The sequence below is a fragment of the Hemitrygon akajei genome, chromosome 29 (assembly GCF_048418815.1).
Source record: "Hemitrygon akajei chromosome 29, sHemAka1.3, whole genome shotgun sequence".
Taxonomy (NCBI): domain Eukaryota; kingdom Metazoa; phylum Chordata; class Chondrichthyes; order Myliobatiformes; family Dasyatidae; genus Hemitrygon; species Hemitrygon akajei.
In genome coordinates, this window is record NC_133152.1 from 14025573 (window position 1) to 14045601 (window position 20029).

The 20029-nt window shown below is 40.2% G+C and overlaps 1 protein-coding gene across 1 annotated transcript in view; it reads right to left on the reverse strand.

Annotated features, from left to right (window-relative positions):
- nphp4 (nephronophthisis 4) overlaps nt 1-20029 on the reverse strand; it is a 381887-nt gene that overhangs the window by 288633 nt on the left and 73225 nt on the right. The window contains exon 5 of the mRNA XM_073031685.1: nt 10976-11131. Within this exon, the coding sequence (XP_072887786.1) occupies nt 10976-11131 (156 nt within the window). The remainder of the gene's footprint in view (nt 1-10975; nt 11132-20029) is intronic.

Genomic DNA, 20029 nt, shown 5'->3' on the forward strand with positions numbered 1-20029 from the left:
TATGCCTCTGCTTCCTCAGGAGACTGCAGCGATTCGGTATGTCATCAAAAACCTTGGTAAACTTCTATAGATGTGTGCTGACCGGCTGCATTGCGCCCTGGTATGGGAACATCCATGCCTTTGAGCGGAAAATCCTACAAAAGGTAGTGGATTCCGTAAAACACCCAACCACTGAACACAACAACATGAAACTTTGCCATAGAAAAGCAGCTTGCATCATCAAAGATCTTCACCATCCAAACCATGCTCTTTTCTCACTGCTGCCGTCTGGTAGAAGGTACAAGTGCCTCAGAACTTACACTACCAAGTTCAAGAACAATTACTACCTCTCAGCTATCAGGTATGAAAAAAGGGGTAACTACACTCATTCTACTTCTGGTATTCTCACAATGGATGGTCTCACTTTAAGGACTCTTTATCTTCTTATTTCATGCTTGTTATTTACTGCTATTTATTTATATTTGCATTTGCACAGTTCGTTGTTCATTGATCCTGTTTACAGTTACTGTTCTATAGATTTGCTAAGTATGCCAACTGGAAAAATAATCTCAGAGTTGTATGTGGTGACATGTACGTACTCCGATAATAAATTTTATTTCGAACTTTGATCTTTGAACACAGCCTTGTAATGATTAGTCTACTGGGACACAGCAAGATTCAAAGAAAATAATATGATAGTCATTCACCTGATCACTTATTTCCCTCCCACTTTGATACTTTTTGATATTTTGTGTCAAAAGCTGGAGAAAATAAGTTTAGGATGAGAGGGGAAAGTTTTAAAGGGGACCTGAGGGGCAACTTCTTCATGAAGGAGATTGTGTGTACCGTATATGGAATGCGTTGGTGGATGAAGGGTTAAATGTGAGTAAAATTACAATATTTAATTTGGACACTTACATAACTGAGAAAAGTTTAGAGGGACGTGGAACAAATGCAGGAAAATTGAATTAGCTTAGATGGGCATCTTGGTCAGCCTGTTTCTGTACCATAAGACTCCAAGATTTTAACTACCGTAGATTCCGGACTACAGAGCGCACCTGATTAAAAGCCGCTGGCTCTAATTTTAGAAATAAAATCAATTTTTTAATTGTAAAGGCCGCACCGGATTTTAGGCCGCACCGGATTTTCGGCCGCAGGTGTCCCACGTTGTAATATGAGATATTTACACAGAAAGATATTACACGTGAGGATTTTTTAACTTTTAATTAAATCCATATGGTAACAAAAACAAATACATATTGCAAATGCTTTTTTTCGAACCGTGCCCGTAACGCGGCTACTTTTAAATACGTTGCGTATACTTCTTTACTGAACAACATTCCAATATCTCCTAACGACTGGTAAAAAATATATATACTACAGCCTACCAGGAAAAGTTATTGATCACCTTTAACTTAAAAGCAGCGTTCGCTCAGATCCAAAGCCGCTCGCGTAATGCGCTCCCCCCCCTCCTTTCCGTTTATCGCAAACCGGCATTTTCCCACAAGACACCGCGAAACCGGGTGTGACGTCATAGCATCCCGCAATGTAGTACAGAAAACAAATATAGTTAAAACTCTTCTAACTTTAACTAGAAAATGAATTACTAAGCGAAAATATTATAAACTAAGTATGCCATAAGGCAGCACAATGCTTCGAGTGTTTTCCATGTTGATGAGGGTGAGTACAAATGACTGATTTACAATAATTTAATTGTGAAAGTGCGCTTGATTTATCGTACAATTTCATTGGACCTCTGTGAACTACTCATCAATTTTATTGGTCTACTGTTATGAGGCAAAATGTTTACGAGGCGGCATGAAAAAAATCATGCATTAGCCGCTTCGGATTAAAGGCCGCAAAGTTCAAAGCTGTTCAAAATGTGGGAAAAAAGTAGCGGCTTAAAATCCGGAATCTACGGTAAATGCCCCTATGTAATCAGGGTAGCCATTTTGTGTCACATGCATTCAAAAATGTTGTTCCTGTACTGCCATCCAAGTTTTCTAATTTTTTAATTTGACTATGTATTTAACTCTTTGTAAATTTAATTTATGCAAGACAGATCAATCAACTAATGTATTTCTCAGTTAGTAAGTGCAACTAAATTACAATAGTGTTGACATGACCAAGATAAATGTTCTGCAGAAGTCTCTTATAGTTAGCAAACACTTTTTAAGAAGTAAATGATAACATTAAATAATGTCCACCATAACTTTTTTAAAATGGCAAAATGAAAAATATTTTGCCAGAAATACCCTGTTTTCTCATCATTCATCCTGAATATTATATAGCAGAATAAGAAAAATAACGGTATACAACCTTCAAACTTATTTTTGCAATAATAATATTTTAGGATTACAGGTACTGATCAGCAAATAGGAAGGATTATGGATTTGAAAATGAGTTCCCACTTGAATTATACTCATATTCCCCAATATTTATTGCTTATTTATTATTATTATTTTGTTTTTTTTTTCTTTTTGCATTTGCACAGTTTATTGTCTTTTGCACATTGGTTGTCAGTCTATCTTGTGCGTGGTTTTTCATTGATTCTATGGTGTTTCTTTGTATTTACTGTGACTGCTCACAAGGAAATTAATGTTAAGGTAGAATATGGTGACATATATGTACTTTGATAATAAACTTACTTTGAACAGATATCATTAATGAACTCAACGTTCTTGAGTTTTCATAAAATAGAGAGTAGAAGCAACTAAAAAGTACAAGTTTTCAAGTACCACTGGTAAAATTTATTTTGAACTCTTATTTTAAATGGAAATATAAACTGTGCTATTAACTTAAAACTGAGCTATTAACTAAAAACAAGATTCCTGTTCCCACCTATCAATCAGTGCATCCTCATCCCACACTCTACTCCATATAGGTTCCTGCTGTTAATCATATCAATCTTCTCAAATAAAACTCAGAAACAGTTTAAGAAAACATGTTTAATTCAAAAATAAAATCACCTGATGTATAAAGAAACACAAAAACCTTAGTAAATACACAAACAAGAGAATTGTCAGAGATTTCTGTTTAAACTTCCCATACGTCTTAATTGCCGGATGTGAACGTATAGCATTTAGTCATGAACTTTTCAGTTCATAATAATTGAAGTGATTTAACACAAAATTTATCAGGCTTGAGTCCCATTTGATTGACCAGAAAATGTAATAATTTTATAGTTAATCATTTGCGGAAGTAATATTAGTTAGATTCTTGAAAGCCTACCTGTTGGTTTTGGGTGCAATGAATTTGATACCAAGTTAATTAAGCACAATGAGTGTATAAATACAGCAAAGCCTGCACTGTTCCTACTATTGCATCCAAATGCTGTACCACTGATCCATAAATAAGATTTTAATACAGCTGGGTAATTTAAGAAGTTGAAGCCTAGCATAATAGCACCCAAAGTTTTAAATTTCCATAATAGAACACTGGTTAACCTGAATCACTTAGGCATTTAGGAATCACCTTTCAGCAATGATAAAAGTCACTATTATCTCCACTAATGCAACCTTAAGCCATCTGAAGTACAAAAAAAAGTAGAAGACTAACACCCCAAGAAATTCTCCACTAAGCAGTGGAGATCCTCTGCTTGAACTTCAAAGACATGGACCATCTACAACAGGAACCATCACACTGTCATTGTAGGATGAGTGACTACCAATGTCTTATGCTAGCTCAACATCAAGGCTGTAAACAAATAAGATCTGTCATCTGCAGTGGGCACACCATACTGCCAGCACAAAATTTCTAAAATGGGTACTCTGTACCAAGGTGATCTTAAGGGAAGATCATAAGAAGACATGACAGGGGAAATGTTGAGATACTTCCACTAATGAGTGTATGGTTAAAAGATAGGGTTTAGGAGTAACTTAAAACTGAAGGACTTAATAAAATCATAGATGGACATAAATCTCTGGAATTACTTATCCCAGAGGGCCGTAGAGGTTAATTGGGAAGATTTAAAAAGGTAGTACACATTTGAATACCACAGTATAGAAGGCTATGAGGAACTGACACAGAAGAGGAGTCACACACACAAAATGTTGGAGGAACTCAGAGGAGTTAAGGTCTTAGACAGATTAGCCATGATCATTTTAATAGTGAGGCTGGCTTTCAGGGCCAACAGGTGTACTCTACTTCTATTTTCTTGTATTTGTTAAATGAATAAGATGTGATCTTTTCGCAGCATAAACTCTGAGGTAAGTCTGACTGAACGGATGCTGAGAGGATATTTTTCCCCCACATGGAAGAAACTAAAACTAGTGAGCATAGATTCACATTAAGGATCAGTCATTTAAAGCAGATGTGAAAGAACTTGTCCTCTCAGATAGACGTGAATCTTTAGAATTTTCTACTCCAGGTGCCTCTGTGGACAGAGGCACTGAGTACCTTCAAGTCTGAATTGCACTTATTTCTGGCCTAAAGGTTTCTGGGAATTAAGCAAGAAAATGGAGTTCATGTCAGCATCAACTTATCAATAGATCCAATTGAATGACATAGCAAACTAAAAGGGGAGGGAGGTGCTGTGGTAGTGAATAGGGATATTCCTATAACAGTCAGTTTGCCACTCCCACATGGAAGGGGTTCACATACTGTACTGATAGATAGATAGATAGATAGATAGATAGATAGATAGATACTTTATTCATCCCCATGGGGAAATTCAACTTTTTTTTCCAATGTCCCATACACTTGTTGTATCAAAACTAATTACATACAATACTTAACTCAGTAAAAAATATGATATGCATCTAAATCACTATCTCAAAAAGCATTAATAATAGCTTTTAAAAAGTTCTTAAGTCCTGGCGGTTGAATTGTAAAGCCTAATGGCATTGGGGAGTATTGACCTCTTCATCCTGTCTGAGGAGCATTGCATCGATAGTAACCTGTCGCTGAAACTGCTTCTCTGTCTCTGGATGGTGCTATGTAGAGGATGTTCAGAGTTTTCCATAATTGACCGTAGCCTACTCAGCGCCCTTCGCTCAGCTACCGATGTTAAACTCTCCAGTACTGAGCAACATTATCAGTAAAGTTCAGTTGAACAGCCTGCATGCCAGCATCTAAGTGCACTAGATGCACTCCCCCTCATATCAAACACAACATGGTGCCAGAAGTGTTTGATCATCAATGAATTCAGACTATAGACCAAAGGAGAACCCCAACAAGAAAAAAATTTGCAGTAAGTCTGTTCTTCTTCACATAAAATATCTTTATTAAATATCACTTTATCCTTTCTCTTTGGCCATTCTAGTACCCTATTCCTGCTTATCCATCATATCCTATTAAAAAAACCTGTATCCCTTAAGAAAGCTAAAAGTACCCTGACCTGTGCCCTCTCACCCATGTCCAGTAACCCTTTTAATGTGAATTCCTGGACCCCCAATTCCCTTAGATTAATTCTCATCATTTCTCTCTGTATCCCATACTTCCTGCAACTCAGAAGTACATGTTCTACTGACTCCTCTTCCTGACATTTCTCACACAAACCTGTCTGGTGTTTCCCTATCATTTTCAATGTTTTGTTTAGTGCACAGTGCCCCAGCCTTAACCTAGTCCACACAGTTTCCTCTTTTCTGTATCCACTGCCTACCCTAGTACCTGTAACACTCTTTTGTATTTGATATAAATGCCTCCCTTTCCCCTCTCTGTCCCATCTTTCAGACCATGATTCAGACAAAGAGAGAGCTTTCTTTGGAGAAATAGACAAGGCTTGTGTACTATGATTCAGTTGCAAAATGAGGCAGTGACGTTCAAAATGGACACCATGACAGATGTCACAGCAATCCCTGAATGTCTATTCACAAAACTAGTGAAGAAACCAAGAATTACCCTAAACCCAACAAAGGAAGTGCTCATGGGGCCAGGGAAACGTAAGCTCAGTATGATAGGAATGTTTACTACTTCCATCCATAAAAATAAGAAACAGTTAAAAGAGGACGTCTATGTTGTTCAGAAACTCTTCTCACCACTACTGGGACAACATGTCATCAAGAAGGTGAACCTCTTGCAAGTCTGGATTCGCTACACAATGCTCAGTGGCAGGAGAAGTACCTGGAATTGTTCACAAACCTGGGAGTTCTGAAAGAAGTGTACCTTATCCAACTGTGGTCAGGAGTGATGCCCTACTCTCTGACCACAGTGAGGCGTATACCAGTCTCATTGATGAACAAAGTCAATGCTGAACTTGAGAGAATGGAGGCACTTGACATCATAACTAGAGTGAATGGACCTACTGACTGGTGTGTGAGCATTGTTCCTGTTCCCAAACCGGCGGCATAGTGAGGATATGTGTTGATCTAATATAATTAAATAGTGCAGCAGGTTGGAGAAGTTTATTCTGTCTTCTGTTGAGCGCACATCTGGTATGCTGGGTGGAGCAAAGTTCTTCACCAAACTAGATGCAAACTCAGGGTTCTGGCAGATTTGTTTAGCTCCAGAGACAAAGGAACTCAAAACTGTTATTACAGCATATGAATGCTATGCCTTCAAGAGACTCCCTTCTGGCATCTCATCATCTGAATTCTTTCAGATGAGGATGAACCATTTGAGGCACAGGAAGAAGTAGCTTGCCACATGGACGATATCCTCATCTTCAGAGGCTCAAATGAGAAACATGACAAAAAAGTGGAAGCTGCCTTGGATAAAATGAAACAGGCTGGAAACAGCATGAACAAAAAGAAATGCAAATTTGCAAAGTTGGGAGTGAAGTTCTTGAGCCACCAACTGCCCTCAGAGGGAGTTCAAGAGTTCAGAACATGGAACAACCTACAAATGTATCAGAGATTTGCAGCTTCCTTAGCATGGTAAACCAGCTGGGAAAATTAATTTCAGATTTGGCAGAGAAAACAAAGAAATCCTGACCTCGTCTCTCAGAGAAATGTTAGGAAAATCTGTGACACACCATAGGAGAGAAGTCATTCTTATCATTTAAAGCACAGCTTATCTCTCTGCTAACATTGGCACTCTTTGATCCGAACAAAGCAACTAAGGTCTCTGCAGATGCCTCTTCCTTTGGCCTTAGTGGGGTGCTCATGTAAAACTGCAGTGGTGTATGGAAATCACTTTTATATTCATCAAGAGTACTGACTCCTACTGAACAGCATTACACCCAAATCGAAAAGCAGATTCTGGCTCTCACGCAGGCTTGTGAATGCTTCAGCTGCAATTTGATAGGCACTAAATTCCTACTTGAAGCAGATCTCAAGACACTTGTCAGCCTCCTCAGCTTGAAACAGTTGGATGACTTACCTCCATATCTGTAAAGATTCAGAATGAGGCTTATGCAATACTATTATGACACTGAACATGTCCCCAACAAAGCTTTCATAATACCAGTCACTCTGTCGAAGATTCCAAGCAAAAGTAAGTGGACAAAAGCTGACTCCGCCCTCATAGAAGATACCAACTTAGCTTAGATATGTAAAAGCTTTCCTGTATTACAGAGAGAGTTGAAAAAGGACCAAATCTGTAGCAAGGTCGTGCAATAATGTGAGCATGGATGGCCAGCTGTTCCAAAAAGAGCTCACGAACGCAGACCTTACTGGCCTAAAAGAGACACATTCACCATTCTTGATGGTTTGATGCTAGGGAGCTCCAGGCTCATCATTCCTGCTTCTATGCATGCCAGTATCATTATTCAAATCCACTAAGGACATCCAAGGGATCAAAAAATGTCACCTAAGAGCAAGGTAATCCATGTGGTGGTTTGCTCTGAGCACACAGCTGGGAGATTATGTAAAGCAGCATGAAACATGCAGAAAACTGCACAAAAATCATGCTGAAACTCTCAGTCCCACAGAATTCCCAGACTTTCTCTGGCAATTTGCAGGCACAGTCATTTTCAAGCTAAAAAGAGACAAAAATCTTCTCACTCTGAATTACAACTAACGGAATGTTGAGATGTCCAAGATATCCTCTATGTCTTCAGCAGCAGTTACACAGCACCTGAAAGCTGTATTCGCTCACCTTGGAATACCAGAGACACTTGTGTCAGACAATGGTCCACGGTTCAGCTGCTCAGAATTTAAAGCCTTTGCTAGGGACAATGAGTTCAAGCAGCAGACAAGCAGTCCACAGTACCCACAGGTAAATGGAGGAGCGGAAAGTGCAGTGCAAACTGTTAAGAGTCTCCTACTGAAAGGCAAACGACCCCTAGACAGAACTGCTAGCTTATCACTCCACACCTCTTGCAAATGGCTACAGTCCATCAGAGCTGTCAATGGGCTGAAGACTGAGAACAAGCCTACTCGTTTTTCCTTCCTTTCTCCAACTTCACTTGCCAGACTTGGGAAAAGTGAGAAATGTTGAGACAACCCAGTATGAGAAAATGAAGAGCGTGCACGATCTCAGATACTGAACAAAATCTCTGTCGCTGCTCAGGAGTGGTGAAGCTCTTTGTGTTTCTGATCAACACACCTGAGGAACAACAGTCCAATAGCATGCACCATGCTTGTTTGTGATCAGAACATCACAAGGAGAAATTAGCAAAACAGGCATGCATTGTGTGCCTTCAAAGTCCATGAAACATAGAGAAAGAAAAAGAGTGGTCTGATTCCTTAGGACAAGGTCTACTTACCTGAGGTGGACACCGTGTTCAAGAATCTCCATAAGCGCAAGAATCACCATCTGCTTTACTTTACTTTATTGTCACCAAACAATTGATACTGGAGCATACAATCATCACAGCGATATTTGATTCTGCGCTTCGCGCTCCCTGAAGTACAAATCGAAGTAAATATAATAAAAATTTAAATTAGAAATCATAATTAGAAAATAGAAAAGAGAAAGTAAGGTATTGCAAGTAAGGCCCAGATATTTGGAAGGTACGGCCCAGAGCCGGGTCAGGATCCGTTCAGCAGTCTTATCACAGTTGGAAAGAAGCTGTTCCCAAATCTGGCCGTACGAATCTTCAAGCTCCTGAACCTTCTCCCGGAGGGAAGAGGGACAAAAAATGTGTTGGCTGGGTGGGTCGTGTCCTTGATTATCCTGGCAGCACTGCTCCGACAGTGTGCGGTGCAAAGTGAGTCCAAGGATGGAAGATTGGTTTGTGTGATGTGCTGGGCTATGTTCACGATCTTCTGCAGCTTCTTCCGGTCTTGGACAGGACAACTTCCATACCAGGTGGTGATGCACCCTAGAAGAATGCTTTCTACGGTGCATCTTTAAAAATGAGTGAGGGGTTTAGGGGACAGGCCAAATTTCTTCAACTTTCTCAGGAAGTAAAGGCGCTGGTGGGCCTTCTTGGCAGTGGACTCTGCTTGGTTAGACCAAGTCAGGTCATTTGTGATATTCACCCCGAGGAACTTAAAACTTTTGACCTGTTCCACCTGTGCACCACCGATGTAGATGGGGTCGTGTGGTCCGCTACTCCTTCTGAAGTCAACAACCAATTCCTTCGTCTTGCTCACATTGAGGGATAGGTTATTGTCTGTGCACCATGCCACCAGGTTCTTAATTTCCTCTCTGTACTCAGACTCATCATTATTTTCCAACACTTCCAGGAATCTATACCAGATATGGTTATCTGTACCACCACAGTGATATAGTCCATAGCCTAACAGCTTAGGGCAAGTGACTAAAGAGGCAGAATAATCCTCTCACTTTGCCGAAGTGTTTAGGTAGTCTCCCCTGCCCTCCATTAGATTTAGTGTTTTTTTTAATGTAAGAGTTCTAATATTGAAAACCTTTCACAAAATGACACTGCTCTTAAAAAAAAGAATTGTTGAAAGAAAGAGGGAACTAAGAGAAAGAGACTGTCAAAAACAAAGACAGTAATAACATTAGCAATTCTTTTTTATTTTTATGTAGAGAGCATAAGTTGTGTGCTATGGGTAAAGTGAACTGAATCACTCAATTCCAATAATTATAATTTCAATGCAGTTCTATAAACAAGAAGCACACACCTAGCTTTTCCTTTTTTCCCCAATAATAGCGGTAATCCTATGTTACTCAGTTAGCCACTTCAACATGATAGAAGTTCACATACTGTACTGAGCAGCATTATCAATAAAATTCAGTTGGATAGCCCTCATACTGCCGTCCAGGTGTCTTTCTTTGTACTCTCTCTCATATCGAACACAAATGGGGTGGGGGGGGGGTTACTCCTGCTCCAATTCCTTATGTCCTTTGTTTCCTACATGTTTCCCCATAACTTGAGGTAAGCTGCACTTCAACAATTTGAGGAAGATGTTGGAAAAGTAAAATATATCCCTAAATCCCTTTGTTCTTATCATTATAAATAAATCAGACAAAAATATAATCTTTGATCACTAATTAGTCTGAAAAGCTAACTCAAATCAAAATGAAACAAACATTAGATTGTGAGTTCAATAGGCATTATGTTTCAATGGAATCTCAACTCTAGTCTAATCTTTGAAGAATAAAGACAGAATTGGAATTTATCTAGCAATTTCAAACCCTTGGGACATTACAAAGCACTTCACACTCAATGAATACTTCTGAAGAGCACAGACTGTAAGCACACAATATCCCTATAACTGCAACTATATCTACTTTTAATAGAGTTGACTGTGGGATATATGTTGCTAAGAAACAAGAACTTCCAACTCTTCTTTGAATAATGCAACAGGATTTTGTACATACATTTGAATGGATAGATGGGTCTCACTTAAAAATTTTAATCTGATTGCATGCTCCTCATTTGCAGTTTAACCCCTCACTCTACTGACACAGAGATAAAGGTACTATATACACACAAATTTAGAAACTTTACATGTTTGTCTATGATACAAAAATAGAGAATATTGGAACCATTCAGCATTTTTTGATTTTCATAAGTCTATGTATAATCACAGAAACAGAGTTTGCATCACTGAAGTATATTAAGAAACCTCAAACAAAAGCATTGTCCTCAGCAAAACAAATTGAAGTATTTAATTAAAATAAAACCCAACATAACTTTACAGAGAACTTCAGATTCTAGTTACTGTCCATGAACGGTGAATTCAATTATTGTGTTACCTACTTGTCTGTCCAGAAGGTGCAGCCACACCGGGAATTGTTTCTGACCCTGAGATCAACAGGTTTTCAGGGATGAGGTGACGAACTTCCACCAGGGGAGGATGAACTGATAATGAGTAAGTGATGGTGCTGCCCTCAATCAATGTCATAAACTTATTTCCTAAAAAAAAATGAGAAATACGTCAATGAGATAAGACCTACCACAAAAAGTATGGTGGCCTACAAAAATTTAGCTTCATAGTGTTTGTTTTAAGTCTCACACCACTGAATTGTCAGCTAACATTACTCACAAATTATGCCTAATAGATTAATTATGCTTGCTAGATTAAACAGAGCTTTGCGCATATTGTAAGATTCACATGCACTTTTCCCACAAGTATGCCCCTCACAACAGAGATACATTAAGCATCATGAGCCTCTCGTGTTGAACTGGATTACACTGATCTAGCTGCCTAGAAATTCATCCCCCAGTTGATATTGCCAAATACATTGTATGATCAGGTCACATCAGCGGAATGAATTTCTGAGGGAGAATGCAATGTACTGATGTGTGAGGTAATTAAACATTTTCAAGTGCTTACATCAATTTCTAAAGGCATCACTGCTGCAGTTCACCTCCCAATTGCCCTTCCTTTGCAAACCTTACAACTTAATTGACCCTTAAAAAAGCAAGGTTTCATGTCTGTGATCCGTCTTTTCCACCTACAATTTGTCAGCTCTATACTTCATCAAAGCCTTAGCCCAAACACTGGAGCAAGGAGCTGAAGTCCCCAGCTGAGATGAGAGTGACTGCCTTTGACATCAAAGCAGCAAATATACATGTGTAGCATCAAGGTGTCCTGGTAAAAGAGGTCTGTGAGCATCAAAGAGAAAACAGTTCGGCAGTCAGACTCGTAGCTCACACAGAGGAAAATGGTTGTGATCGTCAAAAGTCATTTGTCATAGGCCTAGCACATCACTGCTGGAGTTGCTCAGGGCAGCATCCTAGGCCCAGCATGATGCACCTATTTCACCTTCTTTCTTTGATGTTTAAAGCAGGGATGATTTCACAACATTTAATTTCATTCAAAACTTCTCAACAGGTCAAGCATCCTTTGGCATGCATACATACACCAAGACCTAGGCAGCATTCAAGTGCGAGCTGATAAGAGTCAAGTTGTATTCATGACACAAAAGCAACAGGTGACAATCATCTCCAACAAGGGAGATCTCTATAAGAGAGAACTACTTTTGATACTTACAACATTACCAACACCAAATCCTCCACATCATCATCTAATAGGTTACCACTAACCACAGATTCAACTGGACCAGCCACATAAATCCAACAGCAAATCACTACTGGGTATCCTCAAATCTGTAAATCACTTACTCATACCTCAAAACCTTTTCAAAATCTGCAAAACACAAGCCAGGAACATGATAAAATACTTTCCATTTGTCTGGATGGGTGCAGCTCCAAAGGCTTCCAAGAAGCACAATGCCATCCAGGACAAAGTTGCCCACTTGAATGGCATTCTATCAACTACCTCAAGCATTCATTCCCTCCAGCAACAGCATACAGTAGCTACAGAATTTACATAGCAACTCATTCAAGTCGTTTCGCCACACCCATACCGAAAATGGCTAGGAGTATCAGGGGGATAAGAAAACCATCACTTGCAGGCTTCCTTCTACGTCTCTCAACATGCTGGCTTAAAAAAGTATTGCTAGTCCTTCATCGTCACCAAATCCAGATCCTGGTTCCCATCCTCCCCAAAGCAAACTGTGGAAGTATATTCACCGGAAGCATTGCAGTAGTTCAAGGCAGCTCTTGGGGTGCCCGTGTTAAAGTTTCTGCTACCATTTTATTTAATAAGAATCCAAAGCACAGTGTCAATCAACACAGGTCGTTATGTCCAAAATGCCTTAAATACTTTGTGCTAGTAGAGGCAATACAAACAAAAAAAGATATGATTGGTACTAGCAAGAACTTAAAATTCTTGCTTGAGGTAGGTACACAAAAATACAGGGTGAACTACAAACTGAAATAGGTCTCTGCATCATTATTTTAATGCCTGCTTCCTTCCAAGTCCACAATTGCAGCTTCTATGCTACTGTCATCAGACTTCTGAACTAAACACTTAGGCCAAAATATAAAATCTTGATCTCCCCATCTACCTTGTTGTGACCCTTGCACTTTAGTTGTCAACCTTCCTCTGTAATTGTAACTCTATATTCTATATTCTGTTTTTCCTTTTCACTACCTAGATACATTTATGTAAGGAATGATCTGTCTGAGTGGCACATGAAGCTTTTCACTAGATCTCGATACATGTAACAATAATAAAGCAATTCCCATTACACTCTAATTGGATCTCTCCAAGATAGTGATTTAGTTTACACCAAGGCACCAGAGAAGTATGATGTAAAAGTTATGCTTCATTATATCATCATGCTGAGTTTTAGCATGGAAGTTCTCATTAATTTGTTCCATTAAAAATGGAAACACAGTGGTTAGCACAATGCTTTACGGTACCAGCGATCCAGGTTTAATTTCCGCTGCTGCCTGTAAGGAGTTTGTACATTCTCCCATGACCATTTGGAGTTCCTCACTCAGTACAAAGACGTGTCCTCTCCGCTCTGCTCCCATACATTCTCACAAGTGCCGCCTTTGGGAGACTCCATGAGAATGTATGGGAGCGGAGAGGACTCAGCCTTACCACCAAGCTAAAGGTCTACCGAGCAGTGGTTCTCACCCCCCTCCTCTATGCCAGCGAGACCTGGACTGTCTACAGCAGGCACACTAAACAGCTCAACCACTTCCACTTGAGCTGCGTCCGCAGACTTCTCCACATACGATGGCAGGACAAAGTCCCAAACACGGAGGTCCTGGAGCGGGCTAGCAACCACAGCGTCTACACCCTCCTACAGAAAGCCCAAGCCAGATGGGCTGGCCATGTCGTCAGGATGTCTGACAGTCGACTACCAAAACAGCTGCTGTATGGAGAGCTGAGCCAGGGCAAGCGCTCAGTTGGAGGGCAGAAGAAATGTTTCAAAGACTGCCTCAAAGTGTCCCTCAAAGACCTCAACATCAATCCCAGTAGCTGGGAATCACTTGCTCTGGACCGCCCAACCTGGTGGAGTAGGACCATTAAAGGAGCGTATGCAGCAGAAATCAGACGCACACAAGAGGCTCAAGGCTCGAGCTACCTCCACTTCCACTGCAGCACCTACCCTCATGTGTCCCACATGTGGGCGAGCTTTCAGGGCCCGGATTGGCCTCACCAGTCACAAACCACAAACCCTCCACCTGACAGAAGTCGTGGTCGTCTTCGACTCCGAAGGACGAACAACAACAACAAAGACGTGTCATTTGGTACGTTAATTGCTCATTGTGAAGTGTCCCATGGTTAGGCTAGGGTTAAATCATGCGTTGCTAGGCGGCGTGGCTCAAAGGACTGGAAGGGCCTACTCCACACTGTATCTCAATAAATACATAAATTTTCAGGGGAAGGCTTCAGGCTTCAGTTTTAGGGGTACTGCAAGTCTGTGTCTTAATTGATGCTTTGCAGCACAGTTGAGTGCTCGGTGGAGGGTGCTGATGATTTTTTGCTGGTGGAGGTGGAGGGGGTCATTGCCTTACTGCTGCTTGTGCCTGGGAGGGGGAACTGGGGGGCTTTGGGGTTCTAACGTTTTAGCTGTCATTCATTCTTTGGGGTACTTCTCTGTTTTCATGGATGTTTGCAAAGAAAAAGAATTTTAGGATGTACGTATATTGTATATATTTCTCTGACAGTATATGTACCTATTGAAATCTATTGACTATTGAAAACCATCAGTTCAAGAAGTAGGTTGAAAGTATCTTGTTCCATTCTGAGGCTCAGTTGCCTACTACTGAACCAGTGGCCACCAGTAGATTAGAGGTAATTAAATAAAAATATGCCCTCATATATCCAGACTCCCAATTATTCCAAAACCTCTTCTGTCCATTAACAATTAGATGGTTCAAGTTTACTCCTCTTTCTTGTCTCTCCCTTAAGTCAAAATTCCTGTGGATTTTTACTTTCAGATTCACAAGGAAAACGCATGCATGGGTGCTGGCTCTCGAGCTGCAAGATCCAAAAGAGGAAGAAAATAAATTATCAGTTCATTCATCATTCCCCTTCACAGCTCAGATCCTGACACTTTTTATGTACATGGAAGCAAGATCTGCACATGGTGAAATGCAGGCACAAGTGAGCTCCAGCCTTTAAAGAGGAAAGGTAACTTGTACTAATTCCTCAGAAAACTGCAATGAACCCAACAGGTACCCAACAGTCTGATCAAAATATATGTGTATGTTCTTGTGTACCTACTAACAATAAACACAGAACATTACAGCATAGAACAACACACACAAAATGCTGCCCGGCCTGCTGTGTTCCACCAGCATTTTGTGTGTGTTGTTGTTTAAATTTCCAGCATCTGCAGATTTCCTCGTGTTTGCACATTACAGCATAGTACAGACTCTTTGGCCCATGACGTGCTGACTTCTTAACTAATCTAAGATCAATATTACCTTTCCCTCCTTCATAACACTTCAAATTTTCCATCATCATTGTGCTCATCTAAGAGTTTTTTTTTTAAGTGTATCTGCCTCTACCACCACCCCTGGTAGCACATTCCGCACACCCATCACCTTCCATGAAAACAAAACATAACTCTGGTATTCCCCCTTTACTTTCCTCCAGTTCCTCCTTCATATTAGCCATGTCCACCCCAGGAAAAGCTCTGGCTATCCACTCTACATGTCTTACAATCTTATACATCTCTATCTCTGCACTTGTCATCCTCCTTTGCTTCAAAGACCAAAGCCCGAGTTCACTCAACCCATCCTCATAAGACGATCTCTAATCCAGGCTGCATCCTGGAAAACCTCTTCTGCACACTCTCTAAAGTTTCCACATACATTACTTCCTATAACGAGGCGAACAGAACTGAACACAATATTCCAAGTGTGATCTAGTCAGGGTATTACAGAACTGCAACATTATCTTAAGGCTCTGGAACTCAATCCTCCCACTAATGAAGGCCAATAGATCATAGACATTCTTAACAACCCTATCACCCAGTGTGGCAACTTTGAAAGATCAATGGACATAAACCCCAAGATCCCTCTGTTTAGCAACATTTCCTAGAATCCTGCTATTACCCTTGTATTCTGCCTTCAAATTCAACCTTCCAAAGTAAATCAGTTCACACTTTTCCAGGCTGAACTCCATCTGTCACTTCTCAATCCAGTTCAACATCCTGTTAATGTACTGTTGCAGCCTACGACAACCTTCTACATTATTCACAATTCTACCAACCTTCATGTCATCTGCAAACTTACTAACCCACCATTCCAGTTCTGCATACAAGTTATCTATAAAAATTACAAAAAGCAGGGGTCCCAGAGGAACACCACTGGTCACCAACCTCCAGGCAGAATACACTCCATCTACAACCACCCTGAGGCTTCCACGGGCAAGCCAATTCTGATTCCACACAGCCACATTTTCCTGGATTCCATGTCTCCTGATTTTCTAAATGAGCCAACCATGGGGAACCTTATGAAAGGCCTTACTAAACTCCATATACACCACATCCACTGTTTTACCTTCATTAATATGCTTTGTCACATCCTCAAAGAATTTAATCAGGCTTATGAGGCATAACCTGACTCTCACAAAGCCATTCTGACGATCCCTTAATCAGACCATGCTTCTCCAAAAGCATGAAAGCACATACCAAAGCATGTTTGAAAGCATGCTCAAGGACAGCTTCTATCCCACTGTTTATCATACACCTGAATGGACCTCTTGTACATTAAGATAGACTCTTGGCTTCACAATCTATCTTGTTATGATCTTGTACTTTATAGTTTATCTGCATTGCACTTTTCAGCATATTTTATACTTTATTCTACATTTATTATCAAAGTACATATATTTCACTATATACAACTCTGAGATTTTTTTTGCAGGCATATTCAATAAATCCATAATAAAATAGCAAACATAATAGAATCAATTATAGACTGCCCCAGCTTGGGCATTCAATCATTGGGCAAAAGTCAACAATGTGCAAATACAAAAAGAAATAATAATAATAATAATAATAATAAGTACATAAATAAACAATAAATATTGAGAACATGAAATGAAAAGTCCATAAATTGTGGGAATGCTTCAATGATTGGGCAGTGAAGTTGAATCAAGTTATCCTCTAGGATTCAACAGCCTGATAGTTGAAGGATAACTTTTCCTGAACCTGATGGTGTGTGTCCATAGGCTCCTGTAGCTTCTTTTTGAAGGCAGCAGCAAGAAAAGAGCATGATCTGGCTTAAGAGATTCACTGATGATGGATGTTGATTTTTTAAAGTTATAATCAACAATTAGCGCCTCACATTCTTCAGGCATTCAGAAGCATATGGGTATTCCATACACAGAAATGAGACGATGCTACTGAGGAGGAGGTAATGTAGTATCTTGTTAATCAGCTCAAATATTTCTTGATGGTTATGTAATAGGATTTGAAGTACTGATGCTCCATAAAGAATGTTTAAGTTCCTAGGTAGTAATAGATACGCTGCACTGTTATCAGTGGAAATGTAACAAGAGAAGCTCTTGGCTAAACTTCCCACATGAAGAAAATGAATTAGAAAAGTAATTATGTAAATTAAGAAGAGTCTGAATGTTCCACAGTACATTTGTTCAGTGTGAAAACTGGAAAAAATTATATTCAAGACTCAAGCCAACACTTGAATATCCAGGTCTATTAAATTTACATGCATGTGGCCAATTTTGGACCTAGGTCACAGCTGCATTACTAAATATAAATAGGCAGAGCAGCAGGGCCGCAAAAGCAACTAAGGAAAACTGTGGTTCAATGATTCTGTTTTGATACAGTTTATTTGCACTTATTAAAGTGAAACCCCATCTGCCCTCTTAAATGGATTTAAGAGATAAAATTGCACTATTTCAAGGAAAAGTCTAGGAGTTCTTATTAGGGCCCTAACCAATATTTATTCCTCTACTGACATCATTACTAAGAAAATTATCTGAACTTTTATGTGACCTCACTCTATGCACAATGTCTGATAAATTTCTTGTCATTTTTGAGCAGTTTGTCTATTTCCACAATTGTTCAAAAGTGTCATAAATATTTCATGTGACCAGAACTGGCTCACATAGTTTCAATATTCAACTTAAAAGGATGGCAGACAGATCAGAAACTAAGATTTGCAGATCTATTAACCAATCTCCATCCCTGAGAAAATTCTCAGAGGATAGAACATTATTGGGCTGAAATGTACATATCCTTGGCTGGCAGTTCTGATGAGAATCATCAACAAAAAATTGCTTCCACTCTGGTATATCTACACCACTAGACTCAGCAGCAAATCCAGAGACAGAAAACAACCATGGTTCACTTCTTACCCTTCAGCTCCCTCTGGTGCCTCACCTCCTTCCCTTTATTCCATGGTCCATCATTCCCTCCTACCAGATTCCTCCCCCTTCAGTGCTTTACCTCTTCAACCTATTATCACCACCAATCTTCTGCAGTCCCGTGATTATAATCAATGAAGCAGGCAACAGCCACCAAGACAATAACAGAACACATCATTTGTTAATAAAGTAAAAACACTCACGGATGGGCAAGACTTAAGTAAGTATAGTCTAACACACAAGCATCAGCTTTCTCCTACTTCTTCAGTGTTCTTCAACGGCATCTCCCAAACAAAAGAAATCTTAAAAAATAAGGGCAACAGGTGGATGGGAACACCACCATCTGAAAATCTTTCTCGAGCACCACAGTATCCACTGCTTTCTCACATGATCCCCTATCCTCCACCAACTCACATTCCCTTACACCTGGTCTTACCTATCATCTGCCAGCTTGTGCTCCTCCCTCTCCCCCCCACCCCACCTTCTTATTCTGGCTTCTGCCTCCCAACTCTCCAGTCCTGATGAAGGATCTTGGCCAAAATGCCATTGCTTTATTACCACTGTGTTTGAAGTCTGGAGCTCCTCGCCCAACAACATAATGGGAGCACTTTCCTCAGACAGACTGCAGTTGTTCAAGGTGGTGGGACATGGCCACCTTCTCAAGGGTAATGAACTGTTTCTCCATTTTTTTTCTACACTGTTGCGTAGAAACACTGTTGCATATTAAGAACATCAAGTACTGCAGGACTACCCCACTAGGGAGGTGCTCGATAGCGATAGGGCTGGACTTGTGTACTGCATTGCTGCCTGCTACAGCCACCCAAGGAGGAAGTGTCAAAGGTGGTGCACGGTCCAATAAACAATGCAAATGACAGTCTTGGATGGTTTTCTTGTGATCACAAGACCCTGTTGGACATTGCTGATGTAGAGTACTGCAAGTCCAGTTTACTGGTTCATTAGTGAGACCGATGGCGGGGGAGCTGCGTGGCCTCGGTTATTGCACGGAACAGGCCCTCAAGCTACAGGGTTGCCTGTTGCAGCCGCCCAGGTGAGGTAGTGCAAGAGACAGAATGGGAGAGAACAGAGACGTCACAGGAGTCTGTGTTGGGTTTGGGGCTAGCCCCTCCAGTGTTCTCTCGGTAGAAGACAAGCTGAAATGAGACTGTCTGCAGCTGCACTAGTGTATAATGAGGAACTGTTATGAGCTTGTTCTTGCAGAAAAGTTATGATGCATAGGATGTTGTCCTGGAGCCAATCTACAGGCCATGACACATAGGGACTTGGGCTATTTTTTTTGTGACTATGTTTTTCTGCTATCATATGATTTGTATCTGACTGTTGGTACTGTGTTTCGCATCTTAGCCATAGAGGAATGCTATTTTGTTTGGCTGTATTCATGTGTATGGTTGAATGACAATTAAACTTGAATTTGAGAAGCTGCCCAGTGAGATCTCCCGATGTCAGTTCTGTCCTTTAAATAATTAATAACAGAAAAAGTTCCAATTCCTTGCTAGTGCAGCATTTTGCTCGACAACAAAGCAGTATGACCCACACTGTTCAACCAAGTTGTAGTCGCACCTTAGAGTCCAATTTGTGCTGTAAAATTG